This window comes from Anser anser (assembly GCF_964211835.1).
Source record: "Anser anser genome assembly, chromosome: Z".
Classification (NCBI taxonomy): domain Eukaryota; kingdom Metazoa; phylum Chordata; class Aves; order Anseriformes; family Anatidae; genus Anser; species Anser anser.
Window position 1 is genome coordinate 23,731,735 of NC_139723.1, and position 23,282 is coordinate 23,755,016.

At 43.6% G+C, this 23,282-nt stretch overlaps 1 protein-coding gene across 9 annotated transcripts in view; it reads left to right on the top strand.

The window, feature by feature from the left end:
- The window catches only part of MCC (MCC regulator of WNT signaling pathway), a 205,937-nt gene that overhangs the window by 175,283 nt on the left and 7,372 nt on the right, over positions 1-23,282 (top strand). For all 9 annotated transcript variants that reach the window (XM_083818748.1, XM_083818749.1, XM_083818751.1 and 6 more), the window contains 4 exons: positions 1,087-1,321; positions 7,326-7,532; positions 11,673-11,770; positions 22,447-22,569. In XM_083818748.1, coding sequence (XP_083674874.1) covers positions 1,087-1,321; positions 7,326-7,532; positions 11,673-11,770; positions 22,447-22,569 — 663 coding nt within the window. The remainder of the gene's footprint in view (positions 1-1,086; positions 1,322-7,325; positions 7,533-11,672; positions 11,771-22,446; positions 22,570-23,282) is intronic.

Below are 23,282 nucleotides of genomic sequence, written 5' to 3' on the forward strand. Positions count from 1 at the left end.
AGTGGGTGGGGCTTTTTTTCTTCCTACAAAAATGTTGAACAGCAGTGCAATTTGATACAGAAAGTGATTTATTCCCCTGCTGATAACTAAGATCATCTAGCATTCCAGACAAACACAGTTAATGGATGACTTATCCCTCACCCGGCAGCTGATTACAGGACCTCAGGAGACAGCAGGCAGCTTTGAGTGAGGTTATAGAAACAACACAGCATTTTATTTTCCTTTTAGTGTTATTGCAACTGTATTGAGCCCTGGAATGCTACAACTTTATCGGTCTTGGCTCCCTACAGCATTGGCAAGCTTGTTGGTGAGGAGGCAGCACTGAGACACCTTTGCTCTTACCAAGACCTTAGTTATCCCCTTCTGTAATCTCTTTGTAAACATTTGTGGGGTAGGCTAATGGGCAGTCATTTGTTTGAAACCATGCTCATGGAAAAGTTCTGGCAAGTCTGATGATGACTTTTTATTTAAAATCCTGCTGAATTATGACTCTAAGCCTCTCTGGACCTAAAAATATGTCAGTATACTGTGGAATCTACCTTAACATGGATAGAAAGATGTTAGCACCTGGTATCTGCCAGTGGATTTTTTCTTAGATTGATTCCTATAACTGTCTGTTAAGAAATACGTGACATGGTAACTGGTATTGCCATCAGCAGATAAAAATGAGGAGAGGGCTGATTCTCTTTTCTCATCAGATGCTTCTTCCCAAAGAATACGAATACTCAGTGGCTGAGCAGCAGAGAGAAACTTGCTCTGCTAACGTATTGCTAAGAAATCTTAAAAGACTCATTTCAGAAGACACCGTTCTATAAAAAGTAATTCAGTTACATCTCACTAGATATCTGACTTTTCAGAGAAGTTGTCACATGATCTGATTCTTTCATGCAGCTTAGAGAATTAATTTCTTTTCTGAATTTAGCACACCCCTCTGCATCTTCTGAGTATTGCATCATCCAGTCCACACTACATGTCCTTTCCGTGAACTTTTAAGTAAAACTCACATGTTCCTGAAGTATTGGGAGAGTGATATAAAAATACAAATTTTGTTCCTAATTTTTTAATACTGTTTTTTTCTCTTTCTAGTACTACAAGCTCAACTGCAAGCAGTTGTGATACAGAGTTTACAAAGGAGGATGAGCAGCGGTTGAAGGATTACATCCAACAGTTGAAAAATGACAGGGCAGCAGTGAAACTAACAATGTTGGAGCTGGAGAGTATCCACATTGACCCCCTTAGTTATGACGTTAAACCTCGTGGAGACAGCCAGAGGCTAGACCTGGAAAATGCAGTCTTGATGCAGGAACTTATGGCAATGAAGGTAATTTAATTATGTGCACCAGGCTAACTGCATTGCTGACAATGCCCCTGTGCTACAAAACAAGCTAAGAATGTCACACACATGGGCGGCACTTACAGGGATTGCTGGGTAACAAGGGGTTACTTTGTTGAAGCGAACAATCAGGGCTGAAAATCCAGGAGTCAGAAAGTGACAGAAGGCAGTGCATTAGCAATGACGAGATATGGGTGTTTTGAATTAGGCGAAGACTTCATCCGTGGCTCTGAACTTGGAATGTTCTCCTTGACAAACCAGATGCTCTCTCTAAGAGATATGGCAGTTGAATTGGTTGAGGGTGACCAAAAGCATGATACAGCATTTCCCAAGAGACTGTTCATTATTTCACTTACTTGCATGCAAATGTGCATCTTAAATATTTGTGAACTGAAGCAAAACAAATTCCCTCCTTTTAATATTGCTGTGGGAGGAAGAATGGTCTGTCAGAAGCTATCATCCGTAGTGCTTTAAGCAGTCACAACTCCAGAGCTGTTCTAGACAGCGTGTTGCAATTAGTAGCTCTGGTTGCAGCTGGAGCAAAGAGTGGAAGTTGTAATGACTAACAGGAACAGAGGTTTTAGGAGAAAACTCCAGTCCTTTTGGCCTGGTTTGCATGCCCAGTTGTAAAGGTGGGATCTAGACAAACTGGTCTTTACTCACCAGGTACACAACTTATAGCACTTTAAACCTGATTTCTATATTGACTTTGTAAATTGAGAGGTGAACTAAAACATAGCATCATATTAAAAGGAGTTTAACCTCATGTCTGCATTTGGAAGTTGTCTGGTTTTGGTTCGGTTCAAGTAAGTTTAATTTCTGCTTGTTGGCAAGTCATATTTTAGTCAACTACTGGCAGTCAACTACTGTGTCAGTTAAGAGTGTCATCTGGGGCAGCAAATCCTAATAGCTTTATAAGTTTCTAAAGCTATAGATTTTTGTTCAGGTCTCTTAGTGCTGGCTTACTGGTGGCATAGTAATGACAATTATATTCTTAGTGGCACTGCCCTTCCATCTAGTGACAACATAATTTTGCAATAATACCTGTGGTATTTGTAGTCAAGAAAAATAGAAACTACCTGATACTAGTCAGAAGTTTTAAAAATCAACAGTGTGAATATATTATGGCCAACAGGAATATATTCCCCATAATGAAAGTTATATGAGTTGTACTGAAAGACATTTGTAGATTATTAGATGTACATTTCAGGCATCACACTTCCTTCTCTTCTTTTGCCTCCAGATCTTCACTGAAACCTCCTGTACACTGTTGTTGCCTCTATTTTTAAACCAATTAGTAAGGGCAGACTGCAAAGTTATCCCTTGTGATTACTGCCCATGCATTCCCCTAACTTGACGAGAACACCCACAGTTCCATATTAATTCTGGCACAGTTTTGAGTGATGGTAATCCTTTAATTCTCTAAACAATCATCTAACTTGCATTTGACGTAAGGTGTCCACCCATAACTTTTGGCTGCACCTAGCACACTGTGTTTTCAATGCAGGAATTTTTTCCAGGCGAAGTCATCTTTCTTCTTGATTGTTTCTGTGCAGTGCATACTGGAATAGATGCACATCTTACACATGTGGCTAGCATCACCTTCAGTCCTTTCAGGCACAGAGAAAATGACAGTAGTGTTCATTGGTTATCATTTGCTGTACTTTGCTGGAATTCACAACTGCAGAAAAATTCTAGATTTCTGAAAAGGATATGGTAAAAACTCAATCTCGTCAAAACTTGAAAAGGAATTGTTAGTAAGTGCTCTCCTTCTACAGAAATTGAAAACTCCCATCTTTCTTCAGCATGTTAAACATTACAAAAAGCATGGAGTCAGAGCTACATTTTGCATGCTTTGGTCCCAAGAGAATGTGTGACCTTATTACCATCCATGGTTGTTGCTTAGGTCTGTGTTACACCTTGCTCATCTCTGTGCCAAGCTGTAGCATAGCTAAATCTATGGGCAGGACTCACAAACTTGTTGGCTTTCAGAGTGTAGTATTTTATCTATTATTTGGAACATGCAGTTTATACAGAATAGTATATGTCTACTTTCTTCTTTAAGTTGAAGCAGATGTACCCATCTGTGCTTCATCATGTAGCATCTCTTTATCTGTTTCCTTCCTTCCACATTCTTAGCAAAGATGATACAGCTTGATTGAGCTGCTCAAGGATTTGCTGCATTGTTGAGTCTTACGACCTTCTTTGTTCTTGAAGCTTGCATTTGCTTAGCATCTCTGCTGCACCTTCTGTCACCTTCCATTTACAACTCACAGTAAAAACTGATTGCTGCATCAGTTATATTGCTTCATGCATCTATGCTAATGAAGTTCTGATAATGCTTTTACACCAATTGTTCTTTATTACTGATGAAGCAGATCCACAAATGGATAGGTTGGAGCTGGTATCTGGAAGCCTCATATTTTGTTCTGTTCTTCTGTTGCCTCGTTTATTTTTTTAACTGATCCAGAGTCTTAAGACCTAGTGGTCCACTAGTGCTTGTGTAAAATCCAAATCTTTGCTTCAAGCAATAATTAACCATGTTTCCAAATATATTCCTGTATGTGGTTTGTTGTCATTCTGTGGGTCTTATATTGAGGTCAGTTGTTGTTACGCTCCATTTAGCAAGGAGATTACTTCTGATGGGTGTAAATAATTCTTGGTTTGTAGGCTTTCTGCATTTCAAAGTACATATAACCTTTTTAAGAAGACTCAGCTTTCTACACAGATAATTTTTCCTCTTTTGTATACAGGTGATGGTAATATTGCTTTGAGACGACAGTCTACTGTTTGCTGAGAATGTTAAAAATACTTTTGTCCACCTTTGTTACAACATTTAGCACTCTTAGACATGTTTAGAGTAAAATACACTTAACCAGAACACCACTTTTATCAACTCCAATACTTGTTTTTCTTCTGAAAGATTCCACCTTGTGTACAGTGATCCACTTGGCATCCCTGTTCATGAATTCTAGAACTTTTTGCCACATAAGGGCCCTCACAGTTTTATTCTTTTGATGTGACCACATCCAACACAAATTTTAATTTGGAGGATGATGTGGTGTTTCTGATTGTATTGAGTTGGGATGTTTCCTTCTCATTCTAGTTTTCACCCAAATTCAAAACAAGTACAAAATATGCCTAATTCAACGAATTAGTTCTGAAGTGAGTGATTTGTCACTAGAAGCTTGTGAAGTTGCATGGGTTACCCAAGTCATCTTCAATCAACTGGGAGAGTAACAGCTGTCTACCTCCTCCTTCAGTGTTTCATTTTGTACAGGCAACTTTTGCTTCAGGTCCATGCTATGAAGAAGCTGCTATGTTAAACTACACAATAATTCACTAACATCCTGTAATTAAAAACAAAACAAAGCAGGATAGTAGATATGCAAAGGCTATATTGTCATAGAAATGAAATGTTATCTTAGAAAACATATTTTCATAGAACAATTATTATGTATGTAAAGACTAATTAACTCTATAAGTAAACTTGAGTTACTTAAATTTTTCCACATGGAATCTTACAAGTTGCCACCCTGTCTCACAGATTTCAAGTGTCAATACCAGAATCTTCAAGTGTAGTTTTAGTTTTCGATTTCAGCCTTACCATTGCATCCATTTCTGTTCCTTTCAATTCTTCCGCTTTACCCTTTCTTTCTCTTCGCATCTCTTCTTCAAAGTCCCATTGCCTTGAAAGGAGAAAACTAGCAGATGGCGGGTGTTTTGGGAGTTCATATTTCTCTTGTGGCACGATACAAATCTGTGAACTCAGAGTGACTGTGTGATGATCTAAGCTTACTGTCTTCATAAAAGAAGTAGTTAACCCACCATTTGTTCTCAAACTTGTTCTGAGCTAAGATATGTAGTACAAACAAACATCCAGTCTTTAAATAAAAACTCAAATGATGAATAAAATAAGTTCCATAGATCCATTGTTCCAGAGGTTAAATTTTCCTTCTTTCAGAACACTGATGTCCCTTTTTGCTAGGCTGAATTTGCCTAGCTTCAGGTTCTAGTCTTGGAAGACTGTGTCATGTCCCTCCCATGTAGATTGACTGTACCCCTCTGTCAAGAATATTTTCTGCTCACATAAGTGCCAAAATTCTCTGCTTAAATTACTTCTCAGCATTCACTGAACAGGCTAAGTAGATTAATGGCTTTAGAAACAGAGGATTAAGAAGCTAAATGTATATGCTTTAAGTATACCAGACAATCCAGTTAAGTTGCTATAACTAAGTTGCTTCATCATTATTTACATTTTTACTGTTCACAAGGGAAATTAACGTTAAGTTTGCCTAACATTTAAATTTCTGTAAACCACATAGAATGAAAGAGATTGTGTTTCTAACTTTCAATCCACAAACAAGTAGATGAAAAAATGAATGATTTTAAAGCTCATAAAACCTTTCTAAGCCTGAGGGTTTTTAGGATGTCGATCTTATTTTTGCATGGATGGTATTTCTGAACAAGGCAGTGATTACCTTGGCTACAGTATGCTCTCTGTAACTGTACTACACATGTATGCACTGTCTACATTTAAACCAGACAATGAATTTTTGTTAGGAACACGTTTTCTTCTACAGAGAAAATCTATATAGGTCTTGACATTGTTTATATAATCTTCTTTAATAACAGTTATCTTACAAAGAGCATTATTTTTGAAGAATGTGATAAGGCACCTGAGATATTTTTGTGACTAGAATATGTATTTCGTTTTTCAAAAAAAAAAAAGTAGTGATTTGTTTTTAGGCTGGGCATCCAACAAGGAACTTCCTTCTTTCAGAGAACTACAAAGTGAACAAGTTTGTTCTGAGCTGTGTTACTGTATGAAATCAGCATTAACATGTGGGATGGACTAGAGCTTGCCATGACCTGATAATGAGAATGTGATTCTGGCTTTTTTGTTGTTGTTATTTTAAGGGTCTTTTGTATATTTGATAGTGCAGTTCATTTATTTATTTATTTAATATAATCTACGTTACATTTTAGGGCTATTTCTCTAAAGGCTTTGTGGAGCTGGGTTTTCATGTGTTCAGAATAACTAGGCGTTCTGTGGAAGAAACTTCTCTGAAGAGTCCTTAAACACAAAGGGCCTTCTTATTCAGAAAGCCTGTTTGTCGCAATTCATGGGAGGTTGGGAGCAAGTGCTGAAAGAAGGGTCACCTCACTCATGCCTTGTTCTTATGCTTTTGCCCAGTCACTGTCAGAGTAGGTGTTAGAGTAGAAGACTCTCCCCGCATAGCAGTTGTGTTATAATGTCAAAAATATCAGAATGGTAGATCGATTGCACACAAGAACTAGCTTTCAGGTTTGAGTTTCCTTTTGTGAGGTACCAGTATCCATTTTCTGTGGATAATATTTATGGAAGAATAATAAAGAGTGCAGTTTTGTGACCATCCAGTTGTATATAGTTGGGATTCTGGCCATCTAGAGAAGGAATATTAAAAATAGATATCTGATGATGATATACTCAGTTGCCCTTTTTAACTAACTTGTTCTAATGCAGACGCTAGTAGTGTGAGGCAGGAATACATGATCTGTGTTTGCTGTCCTAGTCCCTCAAACATATTCCATTGTAATGAGATAAACCAACTCTAATTCTTATGTGTCAGTAAAAAACTGGATTCTGTGATTTAGGGAGCTGTTTGATGAGCAGATCAGACACTCCTGTTTTTAGGCAGCATGAAGGGCAAGATAGAACGAAAGAAACTTCAGCAGCTGTGGCAACCCTCTCAGATCCCCGATACTCTAATTCAGGCATCATGTTATATCTGAGACAGACGGAGGAATGAGCTCAGGGTACTCGCTCTTAAAACATAGTGGCCTTCTGACAAATAGGGTGTGCAGTCATAAAAAGCCTTCTGGATGCTGATAGTGTTCTTCACGGAAAAAACACTCAAGTAGGGGAAGTGGAAGAATGCTTTGTTTGATCTTATCTTCTTTTATGTATTTAGTCTCATGAAACATCATGCTGTTTATGTTTTTTCATCAGGAGGAGATGGCAGAGCTCAAGGCGCAGCTTTACCTACTGGAAAAAGAGAAGAAGGCATTGGAATTGAAACTGAGCACTCGAGAGGCCCAAGAACAGGCTTACCTTGTTCACATCGAACACTTGAAGTCTGAAGTGGAAGAACAAAAAGAACAGAGAATGAGGTCTCTCAGCTCAACCAGCAGTGGAAGCAAAGACAAATTGGGCAAGGTCAGGAGTCAAAATAAGTTTCTAAAATCAGCATAAACAAAATTTATTGTGTCCCCCACCTCTCTACAGCAGTCTTTAAGCACGTTAATCATTCTCTTCTGTCTGTATGTTCATGTCTTTTCTCTGTTCTCTGGTAGTTGGTTGTTTTTTTCCATCCTGTGACTTTTGAGAATTACTGTTAAGCCTGGGCTAAAATAAGGTTGTCATTCCGGGGAGGAGTACAACAAAGCCACTGTTGTCAAACTACTGTGGCTAAACGTGTTATGTCTTGCCTGTTGCCACTCACTGGAAACAGATAGTGAAAGAGAGTCTAAATAAAACATGATTACGTCCAAGCCCCAAACATGAAAAATTACAGCACATTTCTATGAAGCAATTAAAGCATTGTAAAGACAGTCTCTTTTTGCAAATCACTGTGTAATGATTCGAGAACTAAAACTTTTTTCCCCTTAGTATAATAAAAAATAAACAGATTTCTGTATTTGCATTAATCACAGAATCACAGAATCGTCTAGGTTGGAAGAGACCTCCAAGATCACCTAGTCCAACCTCTGACCTAACACAAACAAGTCCTCCACTAAACCATATCACTAAGTTCAACATCTAAACATCTCTTAAAGACCTCCAGGGATAGTGACTCAACCACTTCCCTGGGCAGCCCATTCCAATGCCTAACAACCCTTTCAGTAAAGAAGTTCTTCCTAACATCCAACCTAAACCTCCCCTGGCACAACTTTAGCCCATTCCCCCTCGTCCTGTCACCAGGCACGTGGGAGAATAGACCAACCCTTACCTTGCTACAGCCTCCTTTAAGGTACCTGTAGAGAGCGATAAGGTCGCCCCTGAGCCTCCTCTTCTCCAGGCTGAACAATCCCAGCTCCCTCAGCCGCTCCTCATAAGACTTGTTCTCCAGACCCCTCACCAGCTTCGTTGCCCTTCTCTGGACTCTCTCGAGCACCTCCATGTCCTTCTTGTAGCGAGGGGCCCAAAACTGAACACAGTACTCGAGGTGCGGCCTCACCAGAGCCGAGTACAGGGGGACAATCACTTCCCTAGACCTGCTGGCCACACTGCTTCTTATACAGGCCAGGATGCTGTTGGCCTTCTTGGCCACCTGAGCACACTGCTGGCTCATATTCAGCTGCCTATCAACCAGTACTCCCAGGTCCTTCTCTGCCAGGCAGCTTTCCAACCACTCATCTCCCAGCCTGTAGCTCTGCTTGGGGTTGTTGCACCCCAGGTGCAGGACCCGGCACTTGGCCTTGTTGAACTTCATACAGTTGACCTCAGCCCATCGCTCCAGCCTATCCAGATCCTCCTGCAGAGCCTTCCTACCCTCAAGCAGGTCGACGCACGCACCTAACTTGGTGTCATCTGCAAACTTACTGAGGGTGCACTCGATCCCCTCATCCAGATCATCGATAAAGATATTAAAGAGGACCGGCCCCAGCACTGAGCCCTGGGGGACACCACTAGTAACCGGCCTCCAACTGGATTTGGCTCCATTCACCACAACTCTTTGGGCCCGGCCATCCAGCCAGTTTTTAACCCAACAAAGCGTACGCCAGTCCAAGCCATGAGCAGCAAGTTTCTTGAGGAGAATGGTGTGGGAAACGGTATCAAAAGCCTTACCGAAGTCAAGGTAGACCACATCCACAGCCTTTCCCTCATCCACTAAGCGTGTCACTTTGTCATAGAAGGAGATCAGGTTCGTCAAGCAGGACCTACCTTTCATAAACCCATGCTGACTGGGCCTGATCGCCTGCTTGCCCTGCAAGTGCCACGTGATGACACTCAAGATAATCTGCTCCATGAGCTTCCCTGGCACTGAGGTCAAACTGACAGGCCTATAGTTCCCTGGGTATACCCTCCGGCCTTTCTTGTAGATGGGCGTCACATTTGCTAGCCACCAGTCGACTGGGACCTCCCCTGATAGCCAGGACTGCCGATAAATGATGGAAAGCGGCTCAGCCAGCTCCTCCGCCAGTTCTCTCAGTACCCTCGGGTGGATCCCACCCAGCCCTATCAACTTGCGTACATCCAAGTGCTGTAGCAGGTCACCAACCATTTCCTCGTGGATAGTGAGGGCCACATCCTCCTCCCCATCTCCTTCCACCAGCTCAGGGTACTGGGTATCCAGAGAACAGCTGGTTTTGCCGCTGAAAACTGAGGCAAAGAAGGCATTAAGCACCTCAGCCTTTTCCTCATCCTTTGTAACTAAGTTTCCCCCGCATCCAGTAAAGGATGGAGATTCTCCTTAGTCCTCCTTTTTGTGTTGATGTATTTGTAAAAACATTTTTTGTTATCTGTAACAGCAATAGCCAGATTGAGCTCCAGATGAGCTTTGGCCTTTCTAATTTTGTCCCTGCACAGTCTTGCAACATCCTTATAGTCCTCCTGAGTGGCCTGCCCCCTTTTCCAAAGATCATAAACCCTCTTTTTTCTCCTAAGCTCGAGCCACAACTCTCTGTTCAGCCAGGCCGGTCTTCTTCCATGCCGGCTTGTCTTTGGGCACGTGGGGACAGACCACTCCTGAGCCATTAAGATTTCCTTCTTGAGGAGTGCCCAGCCTTCCTGGACTCCTCTGCCCTTCAGAACCACCTCCCAAGGGACTCTGCCAACCAGTGTCCTGAGCAGCTCAAAGTCAGCCCTCCGGAAGTCCAATACAGTGGTTTTACTGGTCCCCTTCCTGACTTCGCCAAGAATAGAGAACTCAACCATTTCGTGGTCACTCTGCCCAAGACATCTCCCGACCACCACATCTCCCACCAGTCTGTCACTGTTTGTGAGCAGAAAGTCTAGCGGGGCACCTCTCCTGGTAGGCTCTCTAACTAGCTGCGTCAGGAAGCTATCTTCCACGCTCTCCAGAAACCTCCTAGACTGCTTTCTCTGGGCTGTGTTGTGCTTCCAGGATATGTCTGGGAAGTTGAAGTCCCCCACGAGAACGAGCGCTGACAATTTCGCAACTTCTGCCAGCTGCCTGTAGAACTCCTCATCCATCTCCTCATCCTGGTTCGGCAGTCTATAACAGACCCCTACCAGGATGCTTGCCTTGTTGGCCTTCCCTCTGATCCTAACCCATAGGGACTCAACCTTATCATTCCCAGCCTCAAGTTCCACAACATCAAAACACTCTCCAATACAGAGAGCCACACCACCACCCCTTCTGTGCTGTCTGTCCCTTCTGAAGAGCCTATAGCCAGACATCGCAGCACTCCAGTCATGAGAGTGGTCCCACCACGTTTCCGTGATGGCAACCAAGTCATAGCCTGCCTGCTGCACGATGGCTTCCAGCTCCTCTTGTTTGTTACCCATGCTGCGTGCATTAGTGCAGATGCACTTCAGTCAGGCCATTGCCTTCTCCCCCAGCCTTGCCATTGTTCCCCCTGGCACAGCTCCAACAAGCCTTATTTCAGCCCCATCCGCCTTCTTACCTAGTTTAAAGCGCTCTCAGTGAGCCCTGCTAGCTCCTGGGCTGGGATCCGTTTTCCCCTTAGAGATAGGGACCCGTCTGCGGCCATCAGGCCGGGTGCTGAGTAAAGCGCCCCATGGTCAAAAAAAAACCAAAATTTCTGTGTTGGCACCAGCCTCTGAGCCACGTGTTAATCAGGTGGGCTTTCCTTGTCCTCTCTGTATCCCTCCCTGCCACTGTAGGGATAGATGAAAACACCACCTGTACTCCTGCTCCATCCACTAACCGTCCCAGTGATAATAATTTGCATGAAGAAGTAGTGATATCTAGAAAAACTTTAATCCTGTTCTTCTAGTGCTTCTAAGTGTGTTTAAAATCCGGAACTAGTGTATAATTGTGCCCTTACTTAACTGTTTCTGGCAAAGCATCATCTACATTCTTTGATTGAAGTGTGCAGTCAAGAGCAATGCGAGGCACCAGTTTATGCACACTATAGCAAAATTTTGCAAATAAGTGAACTGTGGTAGTTTAGGAAACATTAGAAGGATTTGTACAGTGTTAATTTGCTAGTCCATTTCTTGTTATATTGATGTGCTGCTGTATTTTTTTGACACTGATTTTTATTTCACCTCCATTTCAAAAGTAGCTGCGTACATAGAGCTTTATAAGAGTTTCTCCATTAAGATGGTAAGTAAATTCAATGGAGATGATCTTGCCTCATTTCTCAGGAATGCAGCGATGGCACCGCAACACCGTTAACACTAGCTGAGCTGAGACCATACAACGAGAGTGAACTGACTGCTGAACTCACAAATGCACTCAGGCGGTAAGCGTCTTCCCTTACCAGAGACATGACTTGTTCTGCGGGTCTAGGGTGAGATTTCTAGTTCCAAGCCCATACTCTTACCCTCAAGTGTTTCTTAAGATTGATCACAGATTTTTCATGTGAGATGGAAAAGGATCAAAGTTCTTCTAATCTTCCCCTCTCTTTTGCTCTTGTTCTTAACTTGATAAAAGTCCTTCCATGGTGCTCTACTCCATTCCTCTTAAAGTTCTTTAAAATTCAGGTGAGCTTTATCCTTAAGAAACCCTTGAAATAACAGGAAGTTTGTTCCATATTCAGGCAAGAATATGGACACAAACCAGTGACATGACTTGCTTGAAGGCATGCAGAAAACCTTTAATAAAGGTGGAATTTGAATTCTGATCTTTGGCTAAGAAGGTTGTTTGCAGGTTAGAACTTGGGAAGGAGTTACAGGAGTGGGAATTAACAGTGATTTTGATGACTCAGATGCTGCATTTGCCTCCTGAGTATGTAAGGGGAGCCACAATTCAATTACAGAGAACATTGTTGCAAGAAACATTAGCTTTCCAATGAGAGAGAAAATTGATGTCTTGACAAACTGCTGTTATCAATAGCCAGGTTTTAGCCAAAGCTTTCAGTACAGTTACACATTAACTAGATGTTTGTTTGTGCAGCAGTTTTCACTGGACCAACTCTGGTAAACTTCATGACTAATACATTCACTGTTTCAATTGTTGTTTCTGTTACTTCTTCCACCTTATGTAAGACATGGCTATGTAATGTCTAATCAGGTTATTGTATTTTGAACCTGTCCAAAGTGCTATCAAGAATTTTGGCTGGGAAGAGTGTATTTTGCTTTTCTGATGTTTGCTCCCTCTCTGATGGTACAATATCCTCTCAGGCAGCTCTGGTGTTTCAGTCCTGAAGTGCTTTTTTCATAAGTGCAACTTCCAGTGTGCCTCAGGGACACTTAAGCCTGAAAGGCATTACGTAAAAATGTAAGGATCATTACCACTGCAAAATCAATATATCTCATACCATTGGCTTAATAGTCTGGCAGTCACTGAATACTTAGTTTGCTTGATGCAGGAAACAAAATTCTGTGGTTAAAATAATTAAAACTGTCATTTTTGTGTGGGTGGATAAAAACCATCAACAAAGTTACTCGCATAAACATTATTCAGAGCCATGGCCTCCCCCACATCCCCCACACTCCAGTCCAGTCCAGTGGGCAGCTCCACTGGCATTTTCTGTCTTCACACAAACTGTAGCTTTTTCCTGGTCTTGTTATTTCTTCCTGGATTTTGAGAAGATGCCAGTGACCTTAGTAGAAACTCGAGTAAAGTCATGAAATGTGGTTTGCTGACAACACAGAGGAAAAAAATTGCTTTTTCTACTATGCCTTAAGTTGATTAGCATGGATTTCCAGCCAGGGGCCTAGCAAGTACAGTTTGTCAGGCAGAAATGGGGAAGAAAAATAATCGGATTAAACTGTACATAAATTTTGGAGTGAAGGCTCTCTGTGTAATGGAAATATGACTGTACTAAATGTGATTGCTACTGCCAGTGGGGCTCAAGCACAGTTTCCGTGAGCTGTATGGACAGGGTATTTTTCTCCCTAATCAGTGTGCCAGCCAAGACAGCCTGAATGCTTAGTCTCCTTATCCTGAAGTCTTCTGCCTGGAAATGGGTAGAAAGTCTGTCTAGCACGTTAGAAAAACATACTGGAACTTGTTTAGCAACGGCTATGCTAAAAAATACCAGTAATTCCTAACTGTGGTACTGGCATTAAATGGGAGCCTCAGATGCAATGAAATTTATACCCTCGTGGATTCACAGAAGAGTTTTCAAAGTAATTGAAATATATTTTCTTCTGTGCTACAACAACACAAAACGGCCTGAGGTGAGTGGAATCTGTAGGGAGAGGTGGATTTAACTCTTTGCCAGTTCCTCAGTGCCCTTCTTGCCTGCATGGGAAAACACGTGCTGACACTGCTTGTGAACCAGGAGGTCCTGTTGGCTCCCCCTTGGACCCTCCCACCACCAAAGAACTAGGACCAGAATTAAAAATGAAAAAAATACGTTGCACAGTGACTGTGTTTTGGTGGGTGGCAGGAGGAAGATGTGAAACAAGTGAATACTTGCACACTGAGTCTGCAGTCTAGAGGCAACATTTAAATGCAAATGGAGTATTTCGGTACTGGTTGTAATTAGTGGACGAAACCAGCCATTGAGCCTATCTGCTGTTCCCGCAGGCAGCAGACACTGGTGCAGGGGACAGCCAGCAGCTGCAAGGTGAGGAGACTTGGACTTGGCGATTCAAAAATCCATTTGCTTTTGATTCTGTCTCTCTGAGAGGGAATGTGATATCAATCAGCAGCCCTGCTTGCTACCCCTCTCCCCATCCTGTCCTCACAGAGACAACAGCTCTGGCAGCCCCCCCCCCCACTGCTGCTTTCCCATTCTGTCCTTCTGTTGCTGCAGAGCTGTCAGGTTCTTCTGAGTTAATTGAAATAGAGTGAAACCCAAATAAAACAGCAGGATTCAGTTATGGTTTGGATTTTAGTGTAGTTGGGAAGCATTTGTACGTTTGTAGTCTGCAAACAGCTTTGCAGCAGAACAGTTTTGTCTGCAGAAGTAGCCTATCTTCTCTCTGCAGACCTGGACTTTCTCTTAAATCTGGAATCCAACAATGTGTCTTGAAACTCCCTGAGTTTCCACTGGTCGTGCCCATCAGCAGAAATTCAAGGCAGGAGCACTTCTTCCTTTATTGTTTCCTAACACATTTGTTGCAGTAGGACTCAGGATTTCCCAGAGCAGTGTTTAGCATCAAAACCCATCCTATGGGCTTTCCACAGAAATGGCTTTTGTTATCCATGACCACCATGTTAACTAGTAGAAATCCAAGTTACCTGCAAGTTCCTTATTGTAAAAGTTACATCTGGGTGACCAAGGCAGTGGCATCGCAGGCTTGGTCCGCTAGTTTAGAGACAGGGTCTGTTCCAGCCAAGAGTAAATACTTTCTGCCAGACTTTAGCAATTTTGTTTTTCCTCCTCTCCTTTCTTGGTGGAATGATGGAATGTGTCAATGGACATGAAGCCTCTAAATACCATTCTCTTGAGCTTAACACATCCATAAACAAGCTTGTTGGCAGGAAATACTTTATTCATGGGAAAGCTAAGTGTATTCCCAGCAGCCTTATGGCCTGGCATTGATGCACAAGTGATTGTGCCAGAGGCCAGTTTTATGAGAGAGGATCTGGTCTGAGTGCCCCAAAGACAGTCTCTGAGGAAGACCCTAAAATTACATGTTCCTCGCTGGCGTGTTCTGCTCTGCTGCAGCAGGGGAAAGGAGCACTGAGGATTACTTGTGTGAGCTGTTAACTTAGTGAGCACATACATGGTTGTAAATGCGTTAGATACGGCAGGAAGGAGGCAGTAAGAAAATTTCCAGAAGGGAAATTGCTTTAGCAGGGCGATAACAATGGTGAGGCAACTAATTTTTTTTTCTTTTCCAAACTAAGTTTGCTCATTCTGTGAAAAATGGCCAAGCTGGCAAGACTGAAACTTCTCCCTCTCCCCAAGCCTTGGTAGGAATGCTGTAGCTGTTGAAGTCCTCCTGCAGCCTCACATTGCGTTGCCAGTTTCTGATAGCTTTTCTTTCTGCACAGGGTTGTATTTTCTGTATGTATTTAAAGATTTATAGGATATTTGGGCAGGAAGGGTGGTGACGATCATGGCAGACAAAACACACTATAGCCAGTGTGACTGTTCAGACCCCAGCTGAGTAATCAGTGGGCACAAAATGATGATCTCAGGGCTGTGCACGGTTACACGAATTATCTCAGTCTAGATGTGATTCAGTATCTACCTCGCAAAAGGGTGACTTTCCATTTGGCAACACAACAAGCAGTACATTTACCATCCCTTGACGACTTGTGAACACAGAGAAGCTGTTAAGTGATGCTGTTAATTGGAAAGTCACCATGTAGAGGGAAAGGGGGAGCAATCAGTAGGACTGGCAAACAGTTTTCTCTCCCTTCCTCTCTCCCCCTTCCTCCCCCCATAGAACTGTTGCACTGCCTCTCTGGAACTGGAAACTGTAGGTATTTCCAGTAGGACATAGAAAATTTGTCTTACTGCAGTAGCTTCTGTGTGGTCTACCATGACACAGTGGTGTTCCTAGTAGTCTTAGGGCCTTATGTCTGTACAAAGACCCCAGCCCAGTGTTGCACCAACCTTCTTGTTTTGGGAGAGCAAACATTTCAACAGCAAGCTGCGCCAAAGCATTGCAGTGACTGTGTCCTGGCACGGTGTCTGTCAGAGTTTTCAGGGGACACCCTTATTTTCATGACAGCAGGGTCCAGTAGTAGGTGGAAGCGTCTCTGAAATTCAGGCTCATCTTGACCATCAGTGAGTCTAGCTCTTGGAAATGAAAAGATGAACACCTAAAACACATCCTATTGTAATAATTCAGATTGAAAACGACTCTTAACAGTTGAGGCAGTAAAATCCTCTTTCTTCCTTGCCAAAATACAGCGTGAGCCTACAGTGGATAAAAGGGAAGGGATGGGGGGGTCTATGCAGGAGCTACTGATAAGTTTTTCCAGTGCATCACCTGCTGCTTTTTTTTAATATATATATATATATATATTTGCTTATTCCTAGGCTTGCATTGCATGCCCACTAAATTGGGAGATGCGGAACTGTGAAATGTTTGAAAGCCAGACACTGGCATGGATTGCAGTCACTGCAAATTTCAAGGATCTCTGTCTGTTTTATGACTGTGCAGTCTCCTGTTGTGGTTTCCCTTGGCTGCCTGAAGGGCTCAGGGGGCACTGCATGCCTGTGGAAATTCCCCCAGAGAACCCCACTGGGAGGGCTCTTGCAAGAAGAGAAATGACTCACGGTGATAGAAGAGAGACTCCTCTGAAGCACCCTGGGTAGCTATTATTCCTGCGTGCATCACAGATAACTGTCATTTTTCTTTTTCTGTGTTATTGACATGGAATAAGTAGTTCTCCTTACCACTGAGTGGTTATCTGAGCTGCTGTGCACTCCAATACCATTGTCACAGGGAGCTCCAAATACTTCCAGGCCTGGAAAGCCTCCAGGCTGGGCTGGCAGAGACAGTGAGGCTGGAGCACGGAGCACGGCAGGCACACTGCTGCCTCCCCCAGGCCCGTCCTCCCTTTTTGCTGCTGCTCTGTTTTTTTCCAGCATTGCACCTGGCCTGGTACCCACTGGCTCCTGAGACCCACTCTAAGCGCCTGGCAAAAAAAAAAAATAAAAAAAGCCGTGCAGTGTCTTGCACCAGCAAAGTATGTTTTAAAGCATCCACCGTCTTCTGGGTGGTCAGAGCAGCGTACTTCACGGGCAGCAGGCAGCACGGGCGTTCTCAGGTCTGCCAGTGCCCAGGGGGTGAGGCAGGAAGGCACAGCATGTGAAGAGGGCAATTTTAACACTCTTCTGGCATCTGTGCAGTGTTGTTTTGTTGCTTCTTAAAGAACACAAAAAATGTGTTATATATTAGTTGCTTTCCTTAGCAGGCCAACCCAAACCAGAGAGAGAAGCGTGCTTTCGAATTGGCTTGAGGGTTCTGCATGCAAGTCTGACATAAGATGTTAGTTTAAACTAACATCTGAGGAAAACTAACTGGTGATGAAAGGAGAGGAATTTATCTGCATTCCTTTTGAATGTCCAGCTGTGATCTCCTGAGAAAAGAGGAGCCAAATGCCTAGAAAAAATAATTACGTGTCACCCTGTTCAGCTGGAACGGGAAAAGGCAGAGGGGGAAGTGAGGGAGCATGCCAGGTTTTAAACCGCAAGAGGAGGGTGTTGGGAAAGGGCTAGGAGCGAAGCGAGGGGCCGGGCGGTGCGTGCCTGCCCTTCGGTGTGGGCTCCTGGCCAGGGGTCATGCTGAAGGTGCTCCCCCTGACAGGGGCTGGGGGGCTGTGCTTGTCACAGGCAATGCTTCCTGTGGGGGAAAGGATGCTCCTAGGGATGTTGAGAGGTAGGATCATCGGCCCCGAATGCCCCTGACTCCTCTGCCCCGTTCTTACCTCCTGGTACAGGGAGAGCTTGTTATTCCTCTTTTGCTCCGGGTTTGGCAAGAGCTATAGGTGCTCTTGATGCCAGGGCAGAGGGGTGATAGCTTGTGCGTTCACCAGGAGGGGAGTTAGCTGGGTACACTCCAAGCGAAGGGCAGGAAAATCATCTTTCTGCACGCCAGGGGAGAGCAGCTTCCTGTTTGCAACATCGGGGAATTCTGGATGAGATGAGCAAGGGCAGGAAAATCTGCCTGGGAAGGTTTCTGGCATGTAAAACCCGAACATGTCTCGAAAAGCCCAGACAGGAGGGAAAACACAGGGTACTCAAGACCTTGCTTACATTTTGCTGGTCCGTACATGGTGTCATTGTATGGGGGCCAAACTGACAGAAATGTGCCCTGTGTTATATAATTTCCTGCATGGCTCTGGCAGGGTTCCACCTTCTGTGCAGTGGTAGCCTTGAAACCAGAGAAAATGCTAGGCCCTGTCAGCTCGCCTTTCTATTAAAACCGTCCCCTAAGCCTGAAACAAAAACCCCTTGAAAACTGTTTAACAACTGTCCACTGAATGTTTTGATTGTGAAAATGTAAAACAAAAGTCTTTGTTACCAGAATGTTACACATTTACTGAGCATACTGGTTGTAGTGGATGTCAGAGTAGGCTCTAGGCCTCCGAAGACATTTATTCTGAGTTTTTCCTTGGAAACTGTAGTCAGGGATTTCCCTCGCTGACTTCTTGAGTGCCCTGCAGCAGAGTCCTTCTGCTGGAGGTGAAGCAAACCGTACTCTCGGATCACGAGTCTGTTCCCTCTTCTGGGAACCCGTGCTCGTCTTCTCTGTGCACGAGGTGCTGAGGCTGTGCTTCCTGCACCTCCCGTTGCAGCAGCCCGTTGGAAGAGGAGCTGGTGAGAGAAAGCAAGGCTGACTTCTGCAGTCCAGTTGACTTGTGAGTTGGGAGATCACATAGCAATAGTGTTCTCCTAAAAATATTTGCCTCTCCTCTCCTCTCATTAAAATACACCCAGGATCCGTCCTTTTCTGTTTACAGCCCAGGGGCGTGAAAGCAGCGTGAGGTATGAGTTTGACATGCAGGCTGCTTCACTGCTTTGCTCCCCAGACTGGCAGGCTGTCTGCCTGTGGTCGCACCAAATGCAGCTCCTTCCCTGGTTCACAGGTTTGACACTGCCTCATCCTGGAAAGATGCTGCCTATGACTAAGACTATTGTTTTAAAATATGCTGTTTTATTAAGCCTGTGGAGGCTGATTCCTCATATCCTACTGATTTACAATAGCAATCAGGACAGTGAAGTGGTGCTAGAAATCCCATGAAGATAGCTAACTGTAATGCATTAAAGGAATACAAAAGAGCACCTCAGGATTCATTATCGCTAGCTTTTGCTGCCAGACTAGAGAATCAGCTCTAGAAAGACACAATTAAGGACAATTCTCTGTCCAAACAGAACTAATTAGTGTTAGAAATGAAGTGAGAAGAGTTAGCATTATGAGGCATAGATTTTTATGAAGGACAGGGCATTTGCAGACCCACTAGAGAGGTACAGCTCTGAGGTCTCTAATCTGCTACTAAAATAGAAGGCACAGCCCTGTGGGAAAAAACCTTAAGTGTTTATGCAAGTAATAGCCATTAAGCAGGTATATAGGCATCCCCATTTTCCAGGCTAAAACAAATTATTTACTGCTCCTTTGCTGTTGCTGCTGTGTCTCTCTACCGAGGTGATACTTCTGCTGTGAAATGACACTTTAAGTAAAAATATTTGGACAGTCATGTTTTAAATCAGGAACAGTAAGCATAGCAGTAAATCCCTATGTCTTGTTTGTGCAAGATTTTGGGGCATTTCAGTGCACGCAACCAAGCTGCCCATTGCTTTCGTGTGAGCTAGTGCTCTTCCCACTGACCTCAAGAGAAGGCAGCAGATCTGTCTGGATCCTGTCACTGCACGTCAGGGAATACACGTGTCCTGGTGGTGTAAATCTGTGTTTGAGGCACCCAGGTTTGAAGCACTGCCCTCTGTTACTATTTAGGTGGATGGTTCAGACCCGGCCTCTGAATGTTGTAGAACCAGCCCAATGAGTTCGGGCTGAGCACAACTGGCTGGGAGGCAGGGGTGCAGGAACAGGCAGAGGCTTATGTCATGCCTCTATCAGGCAGCAGTCACCTTAGCAGCCAAAATTCATCATGCGTGAAAAGCTCCTCCAGGTCTTTCCACTGTGTTCATTTTCCAGGCAGCTTTTGTTACAGAAGGTGTGTTGCGGACCTGAGCTACAATAAATACACTGTGGCTCTGCAGGGTTGTTTCCCACGGGACTGCGCACGGTGTTTTCACAGCTATGCCTTTCTCGCACACTGTGTTGCATCGACTAACAACAATTTTTAGTTTCCTTCTCTCCCCATCCAAGTACGTTTTTTCCATTGCTGCACACACTAGGTCGCAGTGCAAGGCACCAGCGCCCCTGGCTGCAAGTCCTTTGGAGCAGACAAGCACCAAACCTACATCACGCTTATCCACGTGTTACCATGTGCCACACACACATGAGCTAGCAGCTCTGACCTCTGGTGGGTCTGATCTTATTTATCTTCTACTGCAAGTAAAGGCTGGATTTTTTTAGTTTCTGTTTTCTTTGCAGAGCGTAAATTTCCAGTGTAGACAGTGCTGAGTCAATCTATCAGCTGAGATAGAACGTAAAGACATGAAATTTATACTTGAGGTGGGAGGTGGTGAGCTTTTAACCCCCGAGGAAAAAGATGGAGTAATTTGAAAATTGCGCGTGTTACTTCGGGGAAAGGACGTGTAAAGAATATTGATGGTTCTTCACCAACAAGGCCTCTCTTTAATTCGCCCGGTAAGGCAGCGTCTGCAGTGCACCGGGATATTTCCCCGGCTTTCTGTGTCAAAGCCCCTCTGTTGCTGGAGCGGAGGCGGTGAAATGTGCCTCACCTCGTGCTCTGCCTGTGTCTCCTGGTGAAAGGCTGCCACGGCACGGCCAGCCTCGGCACTGCGGGCTGCCGAGCAGGGACCCGGGCTTGCCGTGCTCCGGGGCAGCTAGCACGGGAGGGAGGGTTGTGAACTCCTGCCCAGCGCTGGGACATGCTCCAGCAGTGAGGTGTCCGCAAGCCAGAGCGCTCCCCAGCAGCGTCCCGACGAGCCTCCTGGGTTTTCAAAGCGACCACCATCGGTGCAGTGCCTTGGTGTTGCAATTTTCCATCCCATTCCCACAAGACTCATGATGCTCATGCGGGAGCTTGTGGTCACCGTGTTACTGAGATGAAATCCAGTTTACTCATTGAGCAACAGTGCAACAAAAACAGGAGGGAAAAGCAAATCACTGCAAAGCGTTCAGGGCAGTAAAGCACAGATGGATGTCTCCATACATGCAAAGTTCCCAAGTGTAAGGTTTGGCATTACAAAATCTAGCTTTTCTCCCAGCTTACCCCAGCTCTCTGTCACTCGTCACTGTTGTTCCCCTCCCGTGCCCCTCTCCCCCCACACTTTTTTTTCCCCTTTTAATCCGAGCTTTTCTCTGGGCTGCCTACACCCTGAGGACAAGTTTCAGAGAAAGGCTCCTTGGTCTCTGCACCAGCACCTGGGAGAAGAGGTGGGGAGGCCCCAGGTCTGTGCAGAAGCGCATGTGGGCAGCCAGACCTCAGCTCTGCTTCAGGGAGCTCCGCAGGAGGAAGCTCCTGCCTCATCCTGCCTGCGCTGGGAAGTTTTTACAGCCAGCTCAAACCCCACGCTCCCACACTGACCCCTGTCTAGAACTTCTGTGTTGTTCACATGGTTTTTTTGCTTGTAGAGGTAGGATATTTTATATTTTACTTCCATTTTGGCACAATTCTTATAATTAGTTTTCAGTTGTAATTTGTAGGTATTTTAAGTGATGGTAATTAATTATATTGTATTGGTATTTTAAACGTTGCTACTGTAGTTTAGAAGACACCTGTGCTCTTTGTTTTGTATTTCTTGTGGTTGCCCTTTTCTGTCTATTCTTCCCTCTCTTGTTCTCATCTTTCTCTGTTTCCTACTGCCATATGGACTGGACTTGTTGGATCCTGAAGAACCCAGTGATCTACTGTAATATGGAGTGTAGTTTAGATTTCTTGGGTAAATTGGAGATTGTGACTGAAATCAATGGGATTGCTCTCCACCTATAGTAGTTTCTAAATGAAAAGAGATTCAGTAAATTACATTTAAGAGTAATTCTTCTAATTTTTATTACAACTCCTATGTGATTACCACCATGCTTGATTTCTCTTCATAGTTTCCTTTGTTACCTAATTCAAGATATAGAAGGTGGCATGTTCCAGATATACTTAAATAAAAATATATCTTTGTGATTATTTGTTAGGGCGATTTGGTACATAGAGGGACATGATCCAACAGAGAGTTTGTTTTCTATTTTGTCTGCTGCACCTCTGAGCCTATATTCTAAAATGGTGAATTGTATAAAATCAGTCTTTGGAAAAGTTTAACAGAAGAACTACCTCCTGCATTGTCCAGGTAGTATTAAAGAAAATATTTTCAGCCTGTAAATACAACATAGGAGGAAACTTGATTACCACTCCTGCTTTTGTAAGCTGAAGTGTTATTTCTGTTTTGAAAATAGTTTTCTCTCTCTTTTTCTCCTGATACAGGGAGAAGAAACTGAAAGCTAGAGTGCAAGACCTAGTGAGTGCTTTGGAGAGACTCACAAAGAGCAGTGAAATCAGACATCAGCAGTCTGCAGAATTCGTTAATGACCTGAAGAGGGCAAACAGGTAAAAGGATCTACCAGCAGATGGATGCACCATTGATTTTTTTTGCCATGTTCTCATAACACACTGTACTCTTCCCCCTGCCATAATGCCCAGTTTCTAGATGCTTGCATTCACACAAGTTGAATCCTAAAGGATAGACATGAGGGAGATATAAACCTCCCTTGTAGGATGCTGAAAACTACATAGCTAAAAGCAGGGTGGGGAAAATAAATAGGTTAATCTTAACTGAGTTACTAGTAAATTTATTATTATCAAAACAAACAAAAACCTAAATCCTTCCATTTAGTCAGATTTATTAATTTGTTATTTTGTTTAAATTTGCTCCTTTTTCTCTGGTTCTGGCCTCCTTATTAATAAACTGGCTTCAATAGTCACACTTACACAGCTTAGTCAGCAGGTCTGGATGAACTGAGAATATGATGGACTGTACCTGCCTTTCCTGCAAGTTCACAGTGTAATTTTCATTAGTAAATTACACTTAGTAGAGAAGGCCCTTGTGGTAAGAAAGAGCACCCATCGCAAGCTTCCCTGCTGAATCAAGGTGGAGGCATACAAGATACTTAGCAGCTGACAAATTAGCACAAGATGCCATAGACATAATGTTAGTTTTTAAATGCGCCTGTTTACTCGGTGCTGGGTTTTTGTAAGCAGGTTCTGGCCACAAGAGAATCCTTCTGTAAAGCATTACATGTTTAATGTGAAGCACACACTGA